Source organism: Miscanthus floridulus, chromosome 8 (genome assembly GCF_019320115.1).
Source record: "Miscanthus floridulus cultivar M001 chromosome 8, ASM1932011v1, whole genome shotgun sequence".
In the NCBI taxonomy this organism is placed as follows: Eukaryota; Viridiplantae; Streptophyta; class Magnoliopsida; order Poales; family Poaceae; genus Miscanthus; species Miscanthus floridulus.
Genome location: NC_089587.1, coordinates 18114846 through 18138702, shown reverse-complemented (window position 1 = coordinate 18138702; position 23857 = coordinate 18114846). Strand labels below are relative to the sequence as shown.

General features: G+C 44.0%; 3 protein-coding genes and 1 pseudogene across 5 annotated transcripts; 1 reads left to right on the top strand and 3 right to left on the bottom strand.

Annotated features, from left to right (window-relative positions):
* The first annotated feature begins 972 nt into the window (after nucleotides 1-972).
* LOC136475872 (ALA-interacting subunit 3-like) lies at nucleotides 973-4250 on the top strand. The gene is made up of 8 exons (XM_066473516.1): nucleotides 973-1472; nucleotides 2003-2061; nucleotides 2154-2228; nucleotides 2309-2422; nucleotides 2599-2669; nucleotides 2795-3095; nucleotides 3473-3762; nucleotides 3889-4250. Exons 1-8 carry the CDS (start codon nucleotides 1388-1390, stop codon nucleotides 3941-3943), a joined length of 1050 nt encoding a protein of 349 aa, XP_066329613.1. The 5' UTR covers nucleotides 973-1387; the 3' UTR covers nucleotides 3944-4250.
* LOC136475871 (uncharacterized) lies at nucleotides 4203-9044 on the bottom strand (annotated as a pseudogene).
* Nucleotides 9045-9221: 177 nt separating this feature from the next.
* On the bottom strand, nucleotides 9222-10075 carry LOC136475876 (uncharacterized). Its single transcript, XM_066473521.1, has one exon. The coding sequence runs from the start codon at nucleotides 10044-10046 to the stop codon at nucleotides 9696-9698; it is 351 nt and encodes a 116-aa protein (XP_066329618.1). The 5' UTR covers nucleotides 10047-10075; the 3' UTR covers nucleotides 9222-9695.
* Nucleotides 10076-10172: 97 nt separating this feature from the next.
* LOC136475873 (uncharacterized) lies at nucleotides 10173-23824 on the bottom strand. 3 transcript variants are annotated; one of them, XM_066473518.1, is made up of 5 exons: nucleotides 23564-23824; nucleotides 23290-23356; nucleotides 22751-23079; nucleotides 14409-15302; nucleotides 14052-14301 (listed from the first exon to the last, which is right to left on the bottom strand). In XM_066473518.1, exons 1-4 carry the CDS (start codon nucleotides 23822-23824, stop codon nucleotides 15285-15287), a joined length of 675 nt encoding a protein of 224 aa, XP_066329615.1. In that variant the 3' UTR covers nucleotides 14052-14301; nucleotides 14409-15284. The 3 variants fall into 3 exon arrangements, with proteins under 3 accessions (XP_066329616.1, XP_066329615.1, XP_066329614.1); XM_066473519.1 differs by lacking the exons at nucleotides 14052-14301; nucleotides 14409-15302 and adding an exon at nucleotides 10173-10358; XM_066473517.1 differs by lacking the exons at nucleotides 22751-23079; nucleotides 23290-23356; nucleotides 23564-23824 and having other exon boundaries at nucleotides 14409-15439.
* Between the last annotated feature and the right edge of the window lie 33 nt (nucleotides 23825-23857).

Sequence of the window (23857 nt, the reverse complement as noted above, 5' to 3'; positions counted from 1 at the left end):
AAAACACTGTCCGTTCGCTGAAAAATACTCTACTGCTGAAGTAGTACTGCAGAACAGGACCATTGTTTCTGTGAAAGGCAATGTAAAAGACGATGAGACACAGTAGCTTTGCTCTTGGGAATTTCATTGAGAACTTGAATGAAATGTATAACAATACGGCTACAGGAAGACATGTGCAAATTATTATATTTACACGTGATTTCAAGGACATAGGAGAAAAATATGAGTCTTTGATATGGAAAGGTGCGAGCACATTCTAGATGGAAAAAAACACAATCTCATAAAAAAGATTACGGCAATAATTTGCTACCATGGCATTGAAAAAGCTAGTTTGTGTGTTCTGATGGTTCCGTTACATTCACACCTCTAATTCCAACTATCTTCTTCGCTTTCTATGTCAACATTCCACAGGTATTATTCCACGTCGTGACATCTCTTTGACACCGTACACGTTGGTGCAATCCTAACTGCTGCCATCTTTATTCATCCTTTCTCGCTCTTCTCAACATCTTTTTTTTTTTGGTGGTGAAATCTCTTCTCAACATCTTCTTGTGTGCATCTATCAAACATTTGTATTGCATCCCATCCTAAACTCGTCAGGGCAGTCTTCACATGATGAACAATGCACAATCATAACGGGCCCGTTCGGCTGGTAGATTTTTAGCTGAAACTGGCTGAAAATACTATTCTGGCTGAATTATTATGAGAGAAAAATACTGTTCCGGTTGAAGAAAAAAAACCGAACCAGCTGAATATGAGGTAAGCTGAACGGGTAAGTACTAAAAAAAAAAAACTCATAAATACTAGATGGATAACACAATCGTGAGTTTCGCCTATGCTATGCATGCAAGTTGCAGCTAGTCTCACAAAATTGTGAGGACAGCTAATCGCCCAACTACTCCATCCAACCCAGCAGCCGTTCCAACTTCTATTCATTCTATTCTAGATAGACGCTGTTTCTCCTTAGAAAATTTGTAATACACGAAAAAAAAAAACACACAGCACAATTCCGTTGACTAATTCGACTCCTCCCTGGCCTCGGTCAGTTGGTCATCTCCGCCGTCTCAACGCGGGGGGCACGACCACCACCACGACGGCCACCACCCTCCTCTTGTATAGCCAAACCGCTCCCCCTCCTCATCCTCCTTCCTTGTAACCTTCGCAAGAGGAGCAGCAAGGTCCCAGCTTTTTCCCGTGTTCTTCTACTTCTTTCCCCGCCTCGCCTTCGTTCCGCCCGCCACCAAATCTCCCGAGGCAGCGGAGTCCGGGGACGCCGTTCTTTTTCGTTGTGCTTCCTTGGGTTATTGCTGCCGGCGGCCGGCGATTTTGGCGAGGTCCGTTTGGGCGGCAGGTAGGTAGAGGCGGTTTTTTCTTGGCGGCTGGTGGGATGGATAGCCACGCCGCCGGGTCGAGCTCCGGCGGATCCGGGGATGGCGCCGCGCAGCCAAGGAGGAACTCCCGGAAGCCCAAGTGTGAGATCTTCTTCCTGAATATGATCTTGCTGATGTTGTCTCTATTTTTACTTTTTTAGGCTTCAATCAAGGATATATCTCTATGTTTCGTTTCTGTTTTCCTTGGGGTTTAAAACCTCTCCTTTTGGGTATTTTTAGGCTGGCTGTTTGTTAGTTTTGTGCTTGAATTTAAGTTTAATAACCTTGTGAGGTTTGATTTCAAATAAGTGCTGAAATCTGATGTTCTGTTTGTACTATATTTTTATCTCTTTGGGATAATAATATGGTAGAGAAACTTTGAGTAAATGTTTTTTGCTTTGTTCATACATGATATTCCTATGGATGCTGTGTAGTGTAGTGTTAGAACCAGAGCTGGGGTTTCAAAAGATCAACAAAATACTGCAATTTGTTTAACTGACGATCCTGCTTTTCAGATATTCATTTTCCAAAAGACCAGATATTCATATTAGCTTTGCTGGTTTTCCTTCAAAAACACACTAGCTTTGCTGGAATTAAGGGATTTCTAACGTTGTCCTTCTGTTTGCAACCAGATTCCAAGTTTACGCAGCAGGAGCTTCCAGCTTGCAAGCCGATTCTTACTCCAAAATGGGTAAGCTCAATAGTACAAATTTCCCTTGGTGTCATCAGCTTTCCTACATCAAACCCCACAAATGGTTGTGCTTAACTTCTTATGTTACACAGGTTATTTCAGTATTTGTTCTTGTTGGTGTGATTTTTGTCCCAATTGGTATTGTTTCGCTGCGAGCTTCACAACAAGTATGCCCAATATCCTGTCTGCTTGGTTTGAAATATAAGCTCTGTCATTTTGTTTATGTTGGTTGTTTTCTCTGCTGCAGGTTGTCGAGATTGTTGATCGGTATGATGATGCATGTGTCCCTGCTGGTGTGACTGACAAGCTTGCTTACATCCGGAATGATAGTATACCAAAAGCCTGCACAAGGAATCTGACGGTAATGGAATTATCCGCATGTCTTCTTCTAACCTGAAATTTTGGGAATGGAAAAACTATAATAGAAACAGCATTGACTAGTGATGGTGTGTGAGATGTCAGTTACTTTACAAGTATGCATCTTGGCATAAGATCAAATGAATAATTGGCTGAAATATTTGATTACATGGTCTTCAGATTACAAAGGATATGAAACAGCCGATTTTCGTGTATTATCAGCTGGATAACTTTTACCAGAATCATAGGAGGTATGTAATCTTTAGCCAAAGCTCTCTCTCTCTCTCTCTTATTGTTTTAAACTTTGTCAGTGAGATGTTTTCTTGCTCTTAAGATGTATTTTTCCGTACTTAACTGAAACATTCATCACATTCAGGTATGTCAAGAGCCGTAATGATGTACAGCTAAGAGATAAAAGTAAGGCGAGTGAGACTGATAATTGTGATCCTGAGGCCAAAACGGTAGATGGAAAGCCAATTGTGCCCTGTGGGCTTATTGCATGGAGCCTGTTCAATGATACATATAACCTCATCCGCAACAATGAAACCTTGAGTGTGGATAAGAAAGACATCTCTTGGAAGAGTGACAGAGACCACAAATTTGGGAGTCATGTCTTCCCAATGAACTTTCAGAAAGGACCTCTTCAAGGTGGAAAAATACTTGATTCAAAAATCCCGGTATGTTCATGAATCTTGCTTTGTATCATCCATTTTTTTTGCATAATGGTGGCCACCTAATAGGGAAATTATGCTTTTAGCATACAGTAGTTATCAAGTTTAAAGATCAAATGACTCCCAATGAATTTTCTCTTAGATCAATGTTTTCAAGTCGTCCGATTAATCGTCCTAATCGGTCCCTGCTAACTGATTAGGGGTACCGTCGACTTGTACAGGTCGTCCTATTAATCGCGATTAATCGTCCTAGTCGGTCCCATGGCGACTAGGTTCGACTGGACGACTTGAAAACATTGCTTAGATTGATTAAGATAAGTTGTTTTGATCATTTTGGATACCTTTGGCCTCCGAAGTCACTAACTCGTTTTTCTTCTGAGCAGTTGAGCGAACAAGAGGACCTTATTGTTTGGATGCGAACTGCAGCACTTCCAACATTCAGAAAGCTGTATGGTAGGATATATGTTGATCTCAAGGAAAACGATACAATTACAGTCCAATTGGAGAACAACTACAACACCTATAGCTTTAGTGGCAAGAAGAAGTTGGTGCTTTCTACAGCAACCTGGATTGGTGGAAAGAATGATTTTCTGGGCCTTGCATACCTCACTGTTGGTGGAATCTGCTTCTTCTTGGCATTTGCATTCACCTTGTTATACTTGATAAAACCAAGGTTAGTGATTTTCTGGTTCTCATAGATTGCAATTACATCAAGATGAACATGCTATAAGACATATCTGGTTACATCATTTCTTGCTGCGTTGAAGTACTAATATGATTTTCTTCTGGTCACCCACAGGAAAATGGGAGATAACAGCTACTTGTCATGGAACAGAGCCACTTTAGGTCGCTGATATGCTTTGGAAGCTAAATGTTACACAGGCAACACCAAACAGTTCAGATTATGGTCCAAATGTATCTTTGTACCAAATAGAAATTTTATTTGTGATCGTTGGTGTAGAATTTTATGGTCCAATTTTATTTGAGCTTACCCCAACTTGCTTGAGACTGAAAGGCTATGTTGTTGTTGGTGGTGGTGGTGTAGAATATATATACAAAGTAGGCATGCGTGTACAAGTGACAACTTTGGATCCACTTGTTCACAGATTGTACATTACATTGAAACAAATAGCTTTATTTTCTACAAAATTGTATAATCAGAAGTCAGAAGTGAATGTCAGTTACATGCTTTGTTTTTCCTCATAGAACAACTAAATCTATCCTGCATGACTAAGCTATGAGATGAACTTGGAGCTCTTCAGAAGTGATCAGTCCTCGAAGGCTTGTCAGCCTGCTAAGGCCCTGTTTAGATTCCAAAAATTTTCACCCTAAAATGTCACATCGAATCTTACGGCACATGCATGGAGTACTAAATGTAGATGAAAAAAAAAAACTAATTGCACAGTTGGGTGAGAAATCGCAAGACGGAACTTTCGAACCTAATTAGTCCATAATTAGACACTAATTACCAAATACAAACGAAAGTGCTACAGTAGCCGAAACCAAAAAAAAATTTGCCATCTAAACGGGCGCCCTAACTACTAACTTGACTCTGCTTTTAACTCTTATTTTTCATGCCACGCGCAGCAAGTAATTGCTGAGATACTGACCCTCAGGGTACGCAGGGTCGATGGGGTGATCACAGGCTGCCCCAGCTTGACGTAAGACCGTAACCTTACGGCCAGCCATTGATGCAGCACCCTAAAAGCAGTAGCAAGAGGAAGTTATGAGCATCTATGTGGGCAAACCAACACAAAATTGTCAATATGGATGCGAAGAACATAAAAGAGCCATTGCTCTGATTTATTTTAGTCAACGGACACCTTTCTTTTATTTGGTAAGAGAACCTTTTTTTTTTACTTTCACAGATGCAAAATAGTTTGACACTTTGACATACTAGAAATAAGTAAACAGGTGGCAAGATGTATGTTGAGTAGTTATGCTATGAGTAAGTTCCAGAACATTGTGATACCTGAATGGTTTTGAGGAACATGCCACTTTGGGTCATAGCTCCAGAACAAGAGCATGTCATGAGTAACCCCCCTGGCTTCACCACTTGCATTGCAAGCGTGTTCAAGCTTCTATACATACCGGAATCACTTTGTAGCACCTGCAAGTACAAGAGGTGTCGATCAACAAAACCAATGAAAAGGGATATTAAGAGAATCAAGATCATTTGGCTTGGTAAGCTCTAAGAATGAAGGCACTGCCATAATTTCATCTGCAAGGGGTACAACATAACCCATTTATCCCATACAATACAACACCTGATTAGATAATATTAGTGTGAGTAAATATGTGCCAGCTGCCTGAAATTAGGACAAAGGATTGGCTGCAGCTCATGGCATACATGCCAAGGATGGGGGCTTGCTTAAGAATAAGAAAGAGGAATCTTATGGAAATAGCATGGAATAAGGTCTGATCCTATTCATGGGGGTAAATATCCCATTCCAAAAATCAAAACAATCGGGACTTTTCGGGGAAATAAAATAGGGACTTTTTTTTGGATTGGCACGACATAAATGCAGCAAAAAAAAAAAAACTACGAAAGAGGCAAATTGGAGTAGATTCAGGTGTGAGTCATGAACTAATAATTCATAAACACTAAAAATATAGCATGCTTCAGCGTTCGCATGCACAGATAAAACATAGATTCATTTCAAGTCAAACTAGAAGTTAACAAGTAAATCTTCCAGGCCCAGAGGACGCAATTATGTATACCTTCTTTCGCGGCGCCAACTTTGGAGGGTCAAGGATTACCAAGTCCCACAGCTCATTTTCTGAGATAGCTCCTTTCATGAATGTAGTTGCATCTCCTTTTACAAATGAGATTTTCCCATGGTTTAGCTCATTGAGAACGATATTCTCATTGGCAAGGTCTAGTGCCAATCCTGATGAATCAATGCCTGAAAATGATTACACTGATTGAAATATTTTGTACCGGAAATCCAGCAGAGTATTATAGGAAGGAGACTACCAAAAAATATATCATAGTGTGAAACTTTCAAACAGACGATGCTATCCCGCCAAAATTCAATTGTAAATAACTTGAAAAGCACTTGAAAGATGTTTATCAGCTTAAAGTATTTTACCAATGACATTATTAGCACCACCCTTAGCTGCGTTAAGAGCAAAGCCACCACTGTAGCAGCAAAGGTCAAGGACCCTTTGATCCTTTGAAAGTAATGATATGAAAGAGCGGTTTTCCCGTTGATCTGCATAAAACCCTGTCTTCTGACCCTCTAATGAGACTAAGTAGACAATGCCATTCTCCATGACCTGAAAACAAAACAATACCATGGGTGATACAACATCGCAGAAACAATATATTGTACAACCTCAAAAGTCAAACTAATTGCAAAAGGTAACAGCGCACACTTGTCCCCCCCCCCCCCCCCATCCCAACACGTAGGAGAGCTGTGTATCATTATATTAAAGAAGGAAAAAGGGTAAAGAAACCTGGTTACACCCACACCCACACACCCATTGGATCACAAAATTACATACACGCCTTTTCCTTACAAATACCAACGACCTAGCCACTAGGAACGAGGGCCAACAAGAAGGAGATCCCTCGCGCTCCAGCCATTGCCCAAAGCTGGCCCTCCTCAGCAAGCAGCAAAGCAGTAGCCATATTGGCAGCAAAGCCGTAAGAGACACATTGGTTCCTATGTTTCGCATCAGTCTCATTACCATCTTGCCAGCTCAATGAGTGTGGTAAGGTATTACAACTACAATGAGGGAACTAAACCTAAAACATGAATTATCAAGACCAATTGATACTGAATCATAAACTTGTCTAAGTCAACAGGTCCACCTTAACAGTTGAGCATGGTGAAGCAGGCTCCTTATGCTCTGATATATCCAATCCTTCTTCTTTCAAAATATCTGCCGATGGCCTCCACTTTATATGGCCGATGCCATTAACTTTGCTAACAAGAAATTGTATTTCTTGCCTGTATTTCTCAACCCAAGCAGCAGATGAAGCAATGACAGCAACATCAGCAAAGATGTCCACTATTAGACCAGACAATCTGCAACTCAAAATTAGTGAGAAGAAATTTCAGATGTGTTTCCAAGAAAACTGAGTCAAGATCAATATAAAGCCCTCGTATTCCTAAGAAAATATAGCAAAACTAATACTTTGATGCTGAACAGCACGGTCCTCAAGCAGGAGCACTCAAGGACACCAACAAGGCAGTAACAACATATTCTTTATCTAAAGATTTTAGCCTATGATAGTTATTGCGCTATTACTCTACAAAACTAAGAATACATTCTACAAATTATACTTCTTTGGTGACTTGAACAAGGTCCCAACTTCCCATTGTAACTAAATTTAACACACACCTGTCTCCTTCACTGTTGATGAGGCGATAAGCATTTGTGTCAGCAGAAGGGAGACCCAAACTGCGCCGCAAATCAACAGCAGATGAAATCCTTGCTTCAAGCAGCCTTTCCATATTTAGTGCGCATGTGGGATCTCTGGAAAGAAAGAAGGTAAGTAATAAGTCAGCTAGAACTGCTAAAATGTAGGTGATTGTAAAAACAGGTACCTATGTCACCTTCTTGCCTCTTCTTCTAGCTTGCATCAACCGAACACAAAACATAGACACAGAGTTATAGAGACCCCATCCAATAGGTTTCTCTGTCCCATCAGCTACCAGAACAACATCACCAGATTTCGGAGGAGGTCGACCGATTATCCTATCAACAGCACCGCTGTACACCATTGGGCTTCCATCTCGGAATATTTGGGTCTTCCCCTTCTTTAAAACGACCTTTGCCAAACCTAAACAAGGAAGCGTGTTTAAAGATAGTCTTTACTTCAATTTAAGTAACAACAGACAGCTATTAACCCAATCAAAAAGATGTTTGGTTTTACAGTGCACCAATTTCTGAATGAGATGAGCTCTAGCCGGACGTTGGAGGAGGCTGACCTTTGTAAAATGATTTAGAATAACTTATTGCCAAGTTTTAGGCTGCTGGTATCATTGTTCCTTAATCTTGCGTCAAATAACAGTGATGTGAAATGTATATGCAGCCCAGGAGCACAGCAGTTTAGAGCTAAATGTCTAGAAAAAAAGGACGGATTTGAAGAAATCCCGGTCTCCGGTGATTAAGAGAAGCAATCTTAGCAACGGCAGTTCTCAGTTCTCACATGAGCGAACCTTTTATTGACAAATGCTCTCTATATATGCTGAAGCTACAAACAGGCGCCTCGCCCCTGCACACATAGACCTAGCACCTAGTGGCTGGCGTGACGCAATTTCGCTGCTGCGTTAACACTGCAAGCAACGCACTCTTCCCTTGGGGGCGTTTCAGCAAACAGGAAGACATCACCATGGCCGTTTCCCGTTGCGTTAGCGGGCACACCACGCAATCTTCTTCCTGGAACGCCGCCTTCAATATGGGCGGTCCAACTCCACTCGCCGCCGCGCGCCACTCAATGAGGTGAAGGGGGGCAAAACGGAGGCGCCAGCTCTAAGCAACAACACGGGATGAAGATGGAGAGGGGAGCACTGTTCGACAGTATGCGGAGAGATGTGGCAAAAGAAAGGGGTGACCTCTGCGCTCGGCGGCGAGCTCTTCCAGGGCGGACGAAGAGGAGGAAGAGGAGGAAGCGGAGGCGACGGTGGAGGCGGCGGAGGCTGCGGAGGAGGCTCGCCTGGCTAGGCGGGCCCTGACGAGCGCAGGCACCGACGCCGGCGCCGTGCCGCCGCAAGCGCGAAGGCGCAGCATCGCCGCGTGCTTGAGTTTTCGCTGCCCAGTGGCTGCAGTCTTGCAGATGGGATATCTGCCCGCCCGACTGGCCCCGCTGCGATTGGTGGGCCCTTTCCTTGGCCCCGCTGCGATTGGTGGGCACCGCGGTCTCTTGAGAATTTGGATGGTTTTCCAATTCGCAGCTCTCTTTTTTACCCTCTATTTCTTTGTAAAGTTGTAGTTATGAACAAACTTTAATCACAGTTTAATAAAGCTGAAAATATGAATTTTCAAAGTTTTATGTCCACCTTTTTTATTTTGTGAAACAAGTAAACAACCATTATAACTCTTTTTTTTTCTTTGAATTCTCCAGGATGCTGCAAAATGGACTGAATAGAACTGAAGAAAGATCAACGAATTGGAACTGGAAAATTTTGGTAGATCGAGATTTTAGCAAAGCACAAAGTTTCTAGCGAAATTTTTTTTGGTCCATCTGGGATATATACGATAATTTACGAAATTTGTCACAGAAACTCCGTCCGAAATCGACGGAGAATGTCATGTTTCCTCAATATATTCACACACACGTTAAATCCCTCGTTCCATTTTATATTTTGTTGATAAGGTCCCTCAGTTCCACAATTGAGGCAAGGGTAGCAGGCACAAGTTGGCAAGTTCGTAGCCCAATGTTGCATTGTTTGCTCTTGCCCATTCTAGAGCCTGAAATTCTGAATCTCTGAATGAAGTGCTCATCTCGATTACACGGCGAGTCGGCGACGTTGTGCGTTCGATCCGCGGGAATGGCGATCGATCCATGTCAGGCACTTAGGGAAGTGAGGTCGGACGTCCAGATGCTCCATTTGTCTCTTCCCTGTCAGGAGTTCAGGACTCGGTCATGTCGTGTCACCGGGCCGTGACAGGCTGATCCGCGGCTTCCTCCCTGTGACTGTGACCCCCGGGGAGCCACTCCTGAGCGGCGACCAGGTCCGGGAGCACGAGCGCGCCGGACCTCCGCCAGCACTCCGCATCGGCGGTCAGGAACCGGTCCAGCAGCAGCGCGTGCATTCCGAGGCTCCGCGAGGGGGCGTAGTCCTTGCGCAGGCTGTCGCCGATGTGGAGCGCCTCCCCGGGCGCCACGCTTCCGCTCCCGGCCCCGGCGGCCGCCTGCTGCAGCGCAGCCTCGTAGATCCTCGGGTCGGGCTTCTCCACGCCGACGACGCCCGAGAACACCCCGAAGTCCCGCTCCGACCCCATGGGTTCATTTGGATTGCAAAGACGCGGTCATTGTCAGTGCTCGTCGTCGGCGCGACCGTGCAAGGATGGATGGATCAATGGCGGCAGTGCTGGAGGGAGGCTGACCTGGTTGAGCCCCAGTGCCGGCAGGACGACGTCCCTGTACCGGTGCTCGGCGTTGCTGACGATACCGACGACAAGGCCCTCCTTCCGCAGCCACCTGAGGAAGCGCTGCGCGTCCGGGAACACCGCGTACGGCGCGGCGGACCCGAACGTGGAGTAGATCCGCCGGAATATCCTCTCGAACGTCTCGTCGTCCTAACCGTAGCCGGCCTGCTATGCCACGACACCCCCGTGTCAGATTAGGTTTTCTTAGGAACGTTCATCGGATCAGGATTCTTAGCACAGTAATAGATCATTCGGATTTCACAGAGAGAGATTGAGAGATAGGTGATAAGTGGTAAACCGTCAAACGCCGTAGTTGTTGAAGCTCCGGCCGGGGTTTTGTTGACGGACGCTATCTGCGCGCCGGCAGCGACGGTCGGTGGAGAGTGAGTCGGCGCTGTGGCGTCCTCGGCGGCGATGTGAACGTCGGGTGGCGTTGTCGGCGTCGGTGGCACTTCCCGTCGCTGGCAGCGCCCCTACTTTCGATCGGGTCTAGGGTTTAGGATGTCGGTGGGGTGACTGGCGGCGCGGTGAACCTCGTGTCGCGAGCCCCGGCCCCCACCTTCCTTTATAGCGCTGTGCGACGGGGGCCCACCAACCATGTAGGGTTGGGCGTCCCCGATCAGGGCGCGAGGACAAGGCCCAGTTAGGCCGTTGGGCCTAACTGGTGGGAGATCAATACTAACATTCTCCCCCTTGATCTCTCATCTATTCTTCGTTCTTTAATTTCATACTCAAAACTTTCAATTCATATTTTTCTTGCTTCCATCCTATTTCATCACAGATTAGTGCATAGAACTGTCCCATCGTCACAGCAATTAGTGCCGTTAGACTAACAGCCACAATACAATTCTCCATTTTAAAATGTAAATTTTCCTTGGGCCCTTCGTATGTTCGGGAATCATAGGCTTTCCCTTAAACCCATGCCGGCTACGTGTTCTCTGAACACGTTGGGTGGTAAGCCCTTTGTGAGCGGATCCGCGAGCATTTTCTCTATACTTATATGCTCAAGATTTATTATATGATCCCGAACTTTATCTTTCACAACATAGTACTTTATGTCAATGTGTTTGGCAGCACCACTTGACCTATTGTTGTGAGCGTACTGTACCGCTGGATTGTTATCACAATACAATCGTAGTGGTTCATTTATATCATCAATCACTTTCAATCCGGGTATGAATTTTTTCAGCCAGTTCACCTGCCCCGTTGCCTCATAGCATGCTACAAACTCGGCATACATTGTCGAGGATGTAGTTACGGTTTGTTTGGAGCTTTTCCACGATATAGCCCCTCCTGCGAGAGTAAATACATATCCTGACGCGGATTTTCTTTCGTCTCCCGCATAATCAGAATCTGAATACCCCTCTATCTGCAGGGAATCAGATCTTCTATACGTAAGCATGAGGCCTTTCGTACCCTGCAAATAACGCAGGACTTTCTTCACTAATTTCCAATGTTCAATTCCTGGATTCTTTTGATATCTGCCAAGTAACCCGGTAACAAAAGCTAAGTCAGGGCGTGTACACACTTGAGCATATTGTAAACTTCCAACAGCCGAAGCATACGGTACCGCTTTCATTCGGTCAATTTCATATTGGTTCTTGGGACACTGATGTTCCTCAAATCTATCGCCCTTGACTATAGGAGTAGGTGAAGGACTGCACGCATGCATACTAAATTTCTTCAGGACCTTTTCTATGTATGCCTTTTGCGATAATCCTAGAACCCCTTTTCTCCTGTCTCGGTGAATCTCTATTCCTAAAACGAACGAGGCCTCACCGAGATCTTTCATATCAAAATTCGAGGACAAAAATTTCTTCGTTTCCATTAGTAGATTGATATCACTGCTAGCAAGCAAGATATCATCCACATACAAAATTAGGAATATGTACTTTCCATTCCTGAACTTTGCATAAACGCAATTGTCCTCAACATTTTCTTCAAACCCAAAAACTTTTATCGTTCTATCAAACTTCAAATACCACTGTCTTGAGGCTTGCTTTAATCCATAAATTAATTTCTTTAGGCGGCATCCCATATTTTCCTTTTCTTTTACGACAAAACCTTTCGGTTGTGCCATATAAACATTTTCTTCCAAATCCCTATTTAGGAAAGCCGTCTTTACATCCATTTGATATAACTCCAAGTCATAGTGGGCTACAAGTGCCATTATAATTCTGAAGGAATCTTTACATGAGACTGGAGAAAACGTCTCATTGTAATCAATCTCTTTTCTTTGCGTGAAGCCTTTCGCCACGAGTCGCGCTTTAAATCTTTCTATATTCCCTTGGGAGTCATATTTCATTTTGTAGACCCATTTACAGCCTACTGTTTTGGCTCCTTTAGGAATATTTTCTAAGTCCCAAACTTTATTGGTACTCATTGATTTCAATTCATCTTCCATGGCCTTAAGCCACTTTGATGAGTGGTCGCTTCTCATGGCTTCTTCAAATGAGGTGGGATCGTCCCCCATCTGACATTCTTCAGTTTCATAAACTTTATAGTCATCAGTAATAGCTGATCTTCTTATTCTTTGAGACCTTCTAGGTGCCTTCGGCACTTATTCCACATTGGGCTGTTGTAGTTCTTCCTCATGTGCAACATTTGGTTCTATAGTTTCCTCAAGGATAGGTTCCTCAAGGACAGGTTCCTCATGTTCATTCATTGTCGCCACGGGAGAACTTGCAATAGGTGTTGGCACTACAGTGTCCTGCACTGTCGGTGCAACAGCAGCAGGTAGCGTGAAGAATGGTTCTTCAACCATCGGAGTGGATACATGTACCCACTTCTCCTGTAGGCTGATTTCTCGTGCTACCACGCTCCCTCTGATCATGTTATCCTCCAAGAACACAGTATGTCTTGTTTCTACAATCTTCGTATGTCTGTCAGGACAATAGAAGCGATATCCTTTTGATCTTTCTAGATAGCCAATAAAATGGCAGCTGACTGTCTTAGAGTCTAACTTTCCTATGTTCGGGTTAAACACTTTTGCCTCAGCTGGACAGCCCCACACAAGCAAATGGTTAAGTGAGGGTTCCCTTTCTGTCCATAATTCATACGGTGTTTTAGGCACCGATTTACTTGGTACTCGATTAAGTATGTGAATGGCGGTTTTTAGTGCCTCCATCCATAAACTAATCGGTAATGTGGAGTAACTCATCATGCTTCTTACCATATCCATTAAGGTACGGTTACGTCTTTCAGCCACTCCATTCTACTGAGGCTCCCCCGGTGTGGAGTACTGAGCAACTATGCCATTTTCCTGTAGGAACCTTGCAAATGGTCCAGGAATTTGGCCATATGGGGTATGTCGCCCATAGTACTCTCCACCTCGGTCTGATCGTACTATCTTTATTTTCTTATTGTGCTGATTTTCAACTTCAGCTTTAAATATTTTGAATTTATCCAATGCTTCCAATCTTTCTTTAATTGGATAAATATTGCCATAACGAGAGTAGTCGTCTGTGAATGTTATAAATGAGTCATAACCATCCACACTTTTCACAGGAAAAGGACCACATATATCTGTGTGGATTATTTCTAAAATTCCTGTGCTTCGTTTGGCATCTTTCTTAATTTTCTTGACATACTTTCCTTTAATGCAATCAATACATTGTTCTAAATCTAAAAATTCTAAGTGCAGGAGAATTGATTCCTTAACCAATCATTCCATTCTCCCCCTCGAAATATGGCCCAAGCGACAATGTCATAATTTCGAAGAGACAGTATCAATTCTCTTCCGCTTCTTAGTTACATCCGTAGATGGGGAATCATTCACATCCTCATCACATACATTGTTCGCATTCTCAGCAAGAGATAATAAATAAAGCTTGTCTTGTCGGAAGGCAAGACCAACACATTTATTATTAACCAGTATCTTACACTTGCCATCACCAAAATGGCAATCAATTCCATCATCATCAAGTTTCGAAACACTTATTAAATTTCTACGCAAAGAGGGAACATAAAGTACTTCTTTAAGTCTAAGTACAAAACCATTATTCAATTCTAAAGAAAAATCTTTAATGGCTTCAACATTGGCTTGCAGTCCATTTGCAACTTTAATCGTTCTTTCTCCTCTTTGCAAGGTTCTCGTCCCACTTAACCCCTATAAAGAATTTGCAACATGAGTAGTTGCTCCTGAATCAACCCACCAAGTGGATTTATCATAACATAAATACAGAGATTTATCTACAAATGTAATAAATTCATCACCTTTCTTTAGCAGAGATTTTAGGAAGTCTGGACAATCCCTCTTGTAGTGTCCTTTCTTGAAGCAGTGCTTGCACTGATCTTTTTCAGCTCCACCATACTGCTGATTCTCAGAATCCTGGGGTTTCTTTCCCTGTGAACTGGAGGAAGAGGACTTATCCCACTTAGGTTTCCCTTGTGGTTTAGAATTCTTGCCATTAAAGTTCTCTCTTTTGTTGTCCTTCACAAAATGAGCAGATTCACCTTGTGAGGACTTTATCCTCTCCTCTTCTTGAGCACACATTGAGATGAGTCTTTCTATGCCCCATCTTTCAGGCTGCATATTATAGTTCACAATGAAGGTGTCATATTCTTTCGGCAAAGAAGCAAAAATCAAATGAATTAGGAAATCCTCCTCCTTCAAATTCATTTCTTTTAGCTTAGATGCCGTAGTGTTCATCTTCAAAATGTGCTCTCTTATGCTACCACCAGTGAATTTCTCATTCACAAGCTTCTTAATCAGTGAACTTGCTGTGGCCTTGGTAGATCCAGTAAACTGACTCTTGATTTTCTCAAGATATTCTTTAGCAGTAGCACATTCAGGGATTGAGCCCCTTATCTGTTCTTCTATGGTGGCTTTGGCTACCAACAGGCATTTGTGGTTGGAGAGAGTCCATTGCCTATGTTCAAGGTCATATTTCATTCTTATTTCAGCATGATCACGCTTCCGAGAAGCGAAATCAGCGTCAGATTCATTGTCACCTCTCACCGGGTCCTCTGGCTCAGTAGGACACGGTGAGGTGATGGCAAAATCGACCTCTCCCAACGCAAGTTCCAATTCATATTTCTCCCGCCACACACGGTGATTGGTTCCGTTGAGTGTCGGGATGTTGGCAATGTTCACAATGTATTTGCCTCCTGAAATCACACCAGAGTAAGTAAGAAACATTTATACATAAAATTCATGCTTTTAACTCAACGTTGGTCAAATTAAAACTTATAATTCATCCATGCAAAATATTTTACATCACCGTTGGACAGAAGTAAAATTAATGCACAATTTCTCATGGATCAAAAATTATAATATTTGTTATTAACAACGTTGGTCAGAAAATAACAATATCATAATTGCATCAAAATTATCAGAAATTCATTTCTCTTAAAAAATTAAATTATCCCGTTGGTTCAAATTTAATCAAAGAGAACAATAATTATCATGCACAGCGGAAACATTAATAATCTTTTCATGTTATTATTTTCCAGAAGCACTAAAAGATTTATTGTTTTCTGGGCAAAATATCATTGGATAAAATTTGCACAGAAAATTGTATCAAAACATTCAAATTCATCAAAATATGCATTCAAAATTGTTTCTGGAAAATAATAAGAAAAAAATTTCTTGTTCTTCTTTCATTTTTCAGCCCAGCGCGGCCCAAGACGCGCTGAACCGGCTCGGCCCGGCTTGCCTCGCGCGCACAGGCCACACCCAGGCCGCAACCTGGGCCTGGGCCGGCAAAGCGCCGCGCGCGCCTCCTCCCGCCTGGGCCGGCGAGTTGGCCCAGCGTATCGCGGCCGTTCGTGTCGATCCGATGGCCGAGCGGCTGTTTCGCGCTGATCAAAACGTCGCCGCGGCCGACGCCCTAGAAACCCTAGGCATTCGGCTCTTCCCCTCTCTCTCTCCTCGCTGCTTGCCTCTTCTCAGCCGCAGCGGAGACGGTCACCGCCGAGCAGCCGCGAGCGAGGAAAACCGGAGCGGGCTTTGGCGCCGTCGCTGGCCCCCTCGCCGGCGCGCGTGCTCCCCAACGGGTGAGCACGCCGCCGTTGAGCGGCCTAGCCGCGACGCTTTCTTGGCCGAGCCCGGGCGCATCGGCTCGGTTTCTTCTCCAGCGCCGGCGAAAAAGCCGGTGCGCTTCTTCTTCTTCTTCCGCGCCGGTGGTAGTTTATCCCCGACAAACGGCGTGTTCTTTCTTTTCTCGTTCTTCCCCGTCCCCTTTCTTCCCCATTCCGACGCACGGGGATTAGGGTTAGGGTTTGGGAATGGGGTTTTTTACTGTGTTCTTTTGGCTTGTTCATCTAAATGGGATTAGGGTTAGGGTTTCAGTGTGCCGCCTCTTGTTCTTTTCCCCTTCCCCTTTCGGATTTGATTTCTTTCTTCTTTCTTTTCTTCTCACTCGTTCACCCGAAAAGGGGATCTAGGGTTAGGGTTCGGTTGAACCCGATTTCCCCGATCCGTGTTTACCTTTTGTGTGATTCGAGATCTAGATGGTAGGGTTCCTTTTCTTTCTTCTCGGATTGAACCGATTAGTGATGGGATTCTTTCTAGGGTTAGGTCTTAGAGTTCGGTTTTTTCTGTTTTCTTTCCCGATCCGCATCATATTGGTTTGATTTCTTGTCGAACCTTGGCTCTGATGCCATTGTCAGATTAGGTTTTCTTAGGTATGTTCATCGGATCAGGATTCTTACACAGTAATAGATCATTCGGATTTCACAGAGAGAGATTGAGAGATAGGTGATAAGTGGCAAACCGTCAAACGCCGTAGTTGTTAAAGCTCCGGCCGGGGTTTCATTGACGGACGCCATCTGCGCGCCGGCAGCGACGGTCGGTGGAGAGTGAGTCGGCGCTGTGGCGTCCTCGGCGGCGATGTGAACGTCGGGTGGCGTTGCTGGCGTCGGTGGCACTTCCCGTCGCTGGCAGCGCCCCTACTTTCGATCAGGTCTAGGGTTTAGGATGTCGGTGGGGTGACTGGCGGCGCGGTGAACCTCGTGTCGCGAGCCCCGGCCCCCACTTTCCTTTATAGCGCTGTGCGACGGGGGCCCACCAACCATGTAGGGTTGGGCGCCCCCGATCAGGGCGCGAGGACAAGGCCCAGTTAGGCCGTTGGGCCTAACTGGTGGGAGATCAATACTAACACCCCGCACACCAAAGAGCAAGCTGTTAGTTTGATCTCCACCAGCCCCTTGGATCAGCACTTGATTGAAGGCATCCAACCACTCCATAGTTGGTGGACCCTCGTCGCACAGCACTGTAAAGGAAGGTGGGGGTTGGGGCTGTATCTACGAGGTTGACCTGAGCCACCATAACCCACCCACGGTGAAACGCTAACCGATTAAGAGACGGTGCTGCCAGCGACGAGAAGCTGCCACCGACCTCACTGTCGCTTCTGCATCACTACTACGCTAGACTCCACCACGCCGAGCTGCCACGACACCGGCGTCCACGTCGCTGCAGTGCTATGGACCCAACTACGCTAGGGCGAAGTACAGAAATAAGTTTCTCCATCGAAGTAAGAGCAGTTTATCCCCTGATCTACGTTTTAGAGGTACTGTGATGCTTTCAATGGTACCAGAGCCAGGTTTTTCTAGTGAGTAGATCTAGATCGGGGTAGTAGCAGTTTAGAACAGATGAGAGAGATCCAATTCGGATCGAAATAGAGGGTTCCTAACTCTAACCCTAGAAGGGGAAGAACAACAAAAGAAAGGGAGCCCAATTCAGATCGACCCAGACTGAACCCTAACCCTAGAAAACCAAGGACGAAAAGGGGAGGACCTACCAGGGCTTCTCCACCGCCATCGCACCGTCGCTGCACGGAAAGAAAGTTCCGACGTCGTGTGGGTAGTCAAGCCGCCGCTCATCGACGTGAGGGCTCGAAAGGCGGGGAAGATGAACGGTATGTCCGACCAAACCCGAACCCTAAAACCCTAACCCTAATCGGTAAGAGGATGGCGTGAAGAGAGGGACCTACCTAGACCTCGCCGTTGTCACCACCGCCACCGCGTGGGTTGTTCACCGAGATCTCGCCGGTCCGATGCACGATCTTCGCCTCGGGCTCAGGCCTAAGGGCACCACCGTGGTGCCGCTCGACGGTGCTGTGCGCGGCTCCGGCTGCACGCATGCACCAGCAAGGGGTGCATCCCCGCGTCGCGTCCACTTTGAGCTCTCGGCTGCGCTCTGTCGCTCGTGGGACTTAGAGAGAGAAAGGGCGAAGAGAGAGAGGCAGGGGACAAGAATGGGTTAGGGTTTCGGGTGCTGACCGCTGCGTTGCCATTTTGATCCACCGAGAAGGCCGCATGACCGTCGATCTAGATCGGACGATGCAGAACGATCGAGCCAACAACCGGCCCAGGCGGGAGCGCACGGCTGCGCAGCATTGCCGGCCCAGGCCCAGGTTGTGGCCTGGGTGCGGGCAACGCGCGTGCAAGGAAGCTAGGCCGGGCGACTTTTGGCGTCTTAGGCCGAGAACCAATCAAGATTGAATCTGGTTTTTTCTTTTTTTTTCTTTTCCATTAAATGTTTATTTCTGGAAAATGAAAAATGACTCAAAGAAAATAGTAGAAAAGTGAATTTTCCTATGGGTAAAATTCATAAATTATGTTTAAGTTTATGATGCAAAGTTTAAAGTTAATTATCTTCTAATTAAATTCAAACTAATAGGAGAATTTAATTTGAAGAGCAGTTGTATTTAATAAATTATGATTATGTTGATCCTCTAATTAAATTGGAACCAACGGAAAAAATTAATTAGAGGAGTAGTCCATTTTTTGTTTAAGTCATATTATGGTATTGTCATTTTCTGACCAACGTTGATGATGACAATATTATAATGAGTTCAAGTTTTGAATTTTAAATCTCTGATAAATTTCACACCAACATGGTCAACTTTTTAGAGAGTAGATAAGGACCAAGAAATATTCCTAGACTAATAGAATGAATTTTATTAACATGTTTCCACTGCAATGAAATAGACTATCTTCTAATTAAATTCGAACAAACAGGAGAATTTAATTTTAAAGAGTAGTTGTATGTCTTTCAAGTTAATTTATGAGTTTTATGCATTAATTCTATTTTTTTGCCCAACGGTGATGTAGAATTGATGCAGAAGCATATTGTATGTTTTATTTTTTAACCGACGAGATCACTCGGCTGCATACCAAGGGGCTGCAATGCTGGGGTATGTGAATGAAAAGGCTTGAGTCAAGCCAGGACAGTTTTTGCTAGCTTACTAATTTTCTGATTAAATTAGAACAAACGGGAAGATTTAATTGGAAAATAAAGTTTAAGTGAATGATTTAGTCGTCGTGACTAAGTTTTCGTATAGATGTATCCCGCATAGGGAGAAGTTTTGGCATAGTAATTATGCTAGTCCATCTAGCATGGCGGGAGAAATTTTGTGATGATTCACATGTTTTGCATCCCGCATAGCGAGAGAAGTTAGGGTAGCTCTTATGTTGTCCTAGTATTGACCTTGGCACAATAGAAATGCATAGTCATGGTCAATACTAACCAAAAGATAAGAAAAGATGCAAGTGTGACTTACAAAAATATCGCTAATGAAAGACCTCGTTGAGTTCCTAAAGTGAATTAAGGAAAATGTACTCCTAAACGGATTAAGAAATAACTTTGTTTACATGACACAATCATATGAATGAAGTAAGTTATAAGTATCTCATCGTTTATAGGCTTTCTGAATAGTTATCAAAATTATGGCAGTAAAGTCCATGCCATGTTTCAAGGGGGGGAAAATATAATGATCAATTAAGAAAGATACTCTTCATTAAGAGTAAGATAAAGATTAATTAAGATGAATGCGACCGTTGGAGGAGTACAACTGTCACAACGTTGATACCCCTAAGCAGAGAAATAGCTAAATTCGTGGACTTTTTTAAAAGTTTTGACAGAAAAATAACGTAGTTAGTCTCAAAGATGTTAAGGTGGTGCTTAAAGCGCCATATGAGATTTTAACAGATTAAACCCAAAATAAGATATTTGAAGAAACACTATCTTTAGAAAAAGATGGAAAGATCTGGGAGAGCATGGTATGTAGAGATGTGTAGAGACCTAAGACTTGAAGAGAAGAGGGACTGTGTGCCCACTCCAGTGACTCAAGGTAACAAGTTTTTCAATACCTGTTAATGTTGTATGACCAATACAACACCTGTTGTTAGCTCTTCGAATAAGATGAATAATGTAAATAAGGATGTTGTTATATAGGAGCCTGTAGAATCAATTGTCGCTTGGCAATGAAGAGCAACAACAGCCCCATATGAAAGTGCCAGTAGCTAAGGCCCTAGAAGGTTTTAAGGAATTAGTAAACCTGTTTTCTGATGACTATGAAGTTTATGGAGGATGATCCCACCTCATTTGAAGAAGCCATGAGAAGCGTTTACTCGTTTAAATGGCAAGAAGCTATGAAAGCTAAAATGAATTCGATGAATACCAATGATGTTTGGGACTTAGAAGTAATTCCTAATGAAGCCAAAACAGTAGGCTGTTAATGGGCCTACAAGACAAAATGTGACTCTAAACGAAATGTAGAAAGATATAAAGCACGACTTGTGGCAATATGCTTCAAGCAGAGAGAATGAATAGATTACAATGAGAGTTTTCTCTACAGTCTTATGTAAGGATTCTTTTAGAATCATAATAGTGTTAATGGCACATTACGATTTAGAGTTACATCAGATGGATGTAAAGACGGCATTCCTCAACGGGAATTTATATGAAAACGATTATATGGCACAACCCAAAAGGTTTTGTCGTGGAAGAAAAGAACATATGGGATGTTGCCTGTAGAAATCAATTTATGGGTCAAAAGTAAGTCTCCAGACAGTAGTATTTGAAGTTGATGAAACAATAATAAGAAAATTTAGGTTTTAAAGAAAATAAGAAGGACAATAGCGTTTATACGAAGTTCAAGAATGAAAAATTCATTTTCCACATCCTATGAATAGATGACATTCTACTCACTAATAGTGATGTTAATCTATCATTGGAGAAGAAGTTTTGTCCTTAAGTTTCAATATGAATGATCTTGGTGAAGCCTCATTGGTTCTAGGACTATCGCAAAGACATACTTAGAAAAGATTCTAAAGAAATAAAGTATGCATGCGAGGAAACCTACGTCTGCTCCTATAGTCGAGGGTAATAGATTTGTGAACTTTAAATGTTTCAGAAACCGATATGAGATCGATCAAAAGAATATGGTCCCATATGCTTCAGTTGTTGGAAGCTTGCTAAGTGTATAAGTACAAGTAAGAACTTACCCTGACATAGTTTAAGTATCCGAGATATTTTAGTAGAAGTCCAGTTCAGATATAGATCACTGGAATTGAGTTGAGAATGTCTTACAATTTTGCAAAGTATTATAGGCCTCATGCTGAGTAAGAAAGAATAAGAACTCTCAAATAATTGAGGGTGCAAAAGTTAAGTCTTGGCGAGATGTGTAGTGAAATCAACAGCAGTTGCTAACACTCGCAGTTGGAGTATTATTGTGGAAAAGCTCCAAAGAAACAGTTGTGGTGTTATCAGTGATGTATACCATAGTATAGCTTGTCATGAGGCTCAAGGAACAGGCAAAAGGAGGTTAGGGAAATTTGTATCTAAATTTAATAATGGTAGACAACAGCACTAACCATTTGAAGTAGGTTAACTTCTAAGACAACAAGTCAAGTGTGGTGCCAAACACATTGACACTAAGGTATATGTTGTAAAGGAGAAAATCTAGAATTATGTTGAAAGCATTGAGCACATAAGTACCGAGTGAGTACTTGCGGATCTGCTTACCAAAGGCTAACCACCCAGTGCGTCTAGAGAATACATAGTCAATATGGGTTTATGGAAAAGCCTATGATTTCTGGATACTAAGGGCCTAGTTGAGTATCTGTTTCAAAACAGAGAGGTACGTTATAGCTGTTTAATCTAATGGCAACAGACCGTGACGATGAGGTACGCTCTATGCACTGATCTGTGATGGAATGGGAACAAGATAAAGTAAGTTAAGTTTAAGGAATAAGGTGAGATCAAGGGGTAGAATGTTAGTTTGATCTCCACCAATTGGGTCCTTGGATCAGCGTCCTGATCGGAGCCGTCCAACCACTCCATGGTTGGTGGGCCTCCGTCACACAACATTATAAAGGGAGGTGGGGGCCGGGGCTCTATCTACGAGGTTGACCTGAGCCGTTGTAATCCACCCACAGTGAAATGCTAACCGATCAAGAGACGGTGCTGCCAGCGACGGGAAGCCTCCACCGACCTCACCACTGTCTCTACATCACCACTACGTTGGACTCCACCGCGCCGAGCTGCCATGACACCGGCGTCACGTCGCTGCGGCGCCATGGACCTAACTACGCTAGGGCGAAGTACATCGCTGCGGCGCCATGGACCCAACTACGCTAGGGCGAAGTACAGGAATAAGTTTCTCCATCTAAGTAAGAGCAGTTTATCTCCTGATCTACGTTTTAGAGATACCGTGATGCTTTCACAAGCAATTAATTTGCAGCAAGATCATATATTTCTATATATCGTCTGACATGTCAAAGAATTGCATGAAGATCGGTGGTGAGATCAGATGTTACAAGGTGCTTACCCTGACGAAGGAGTCCCTGACGCACGTCTTCCACCAGTCGGCGGTGGGCATGGCGGCGGCGTGGCCGAAGCAGGGGTGCCTCCTGCTCATGTCGGCGTAGGCGAGCTTGAAGCCCTCGTGCACGCGCCCGTAGTCTGGGCACGGCATCCCGGCGGACTTGGCCGCCATGCAGTAGTAGTCGCCGAGCTGGCCCCTGTACGCGATCAGGGTGCCCGTCACGTCAACGGTCACCAGCCGCAGCCTCGACAGGAGCGACGACATGCTTGGCGATCGACTCCTCTTCCTCTCTGCTACCACCGATCTTTGCTTCAGCGGCCTGCAGCTGGAATCTGCTTGTTCACCATCGACTCATCGTCAAGAAATCATAATGCCATTGCCACATGATAAATAAACGGAAGGAATGCCGTACCAGGAGCAACATTTATCTAGTGGGGAAAGTAGAGCAAAATCATATGTGGGTATATATACGTTTGTAGCTCTTGGCTCAAGCTGTCCTGAGCCACAGGGCAAAACGGGAACAAGAAAGAAGCTACTGCTACCTCTATGAACTAAACTGAAGCAACCACGTATCCTCTTCTCTGTATTGATTTCGAGCAAGTGATCTGTCTGGGGAAGGAAGAGCAAACTTGTTCAAGCAGTCCAAGCAAGGATATTTAATTAGAAGGCTAAAATCATTCCTTGCTCAAGAGAAAAAGCAAGTTAAGTCCTAAGTATCCATCAACCCTTGTTCGACAAGAAAAAGAAAATGAAGGCAACAGAGCAATTAGGATGGAGTAAGGCAACAGGCCAACAGAACAATTACACCTTAATTACCCGAAACAACTGACTTTGCAAGAACCCAAACAAGGGGCGCCGGAAATCGAAGATGCAAGCAGCCCGGCATTTCCCTTTCCGGACTGAGAGTCCAAGGCATCCGTGTCCCATGACCATGGAAGGTACCAAGGAATCCAAGGCGCTTTTGTTTGTCCAACACAAACAAAATTCCAAAATATTCCTCGTGTTGGAAACGACTCTGAATTCTGTTCTCGGCGACCTGGATGGTGACCTTGTGAGACGATGAATGCATTCATACATGTCAGGGGAAGGAAAAAAGACGAGATTTCAGCA

What these genes read in the sequence shown, in the direction of transcription:
- LOC136475872 (XM_066473516.1), top strand. Translation starts at nt 1,388, where the DNA reads ATGGATAGCCACGCCGCCGGGTCGAGCTCCGGCGGATCCGGGGATGGC. An exon ending in GAACTCCCGGAAGCCCAAGT is followed by an intron (nt 1,473 to 2,002) that starts GTGAGATCTTCT and finishes GTTTGCAACCAG; the next exon opens with ATTCCAAGTTTACGCAGCAG. An exon ending in TTTTACCAGAATCATAGGAG is followed by an intron (nt 2,670 to 2,794) that starts GTATGTAATCTT and finishes CATCACATTCAG; the next exon opens with GTATGTCAAGAGCCGTAATG.
- LOC136475876 (XM_066473521.1), bottom strand. Translation starts at nt 10,046, where the DNA reads ATGGGGTCGGAGCGGGACTTCGGGGTGTTCTCGGGCGTCGTCGGCGTG.
- LOC136475873 (XM_066473517.1), bottom strand. Translation starts at nt 15,333, where the DNA reads ATGTTTCTTACTTACTCTGGTGTGATTTCAGGAGGCAAATACATTGTG. An exon ending in AAAATCTCTGCTAAAGAAAG is followed by an intron (nt 14,302 to 14,408) that starts GTGATGAATTTA and finishes AATTCTTTATAG; the next exon opens with GGGTTAAGTGGGACGAGAAC.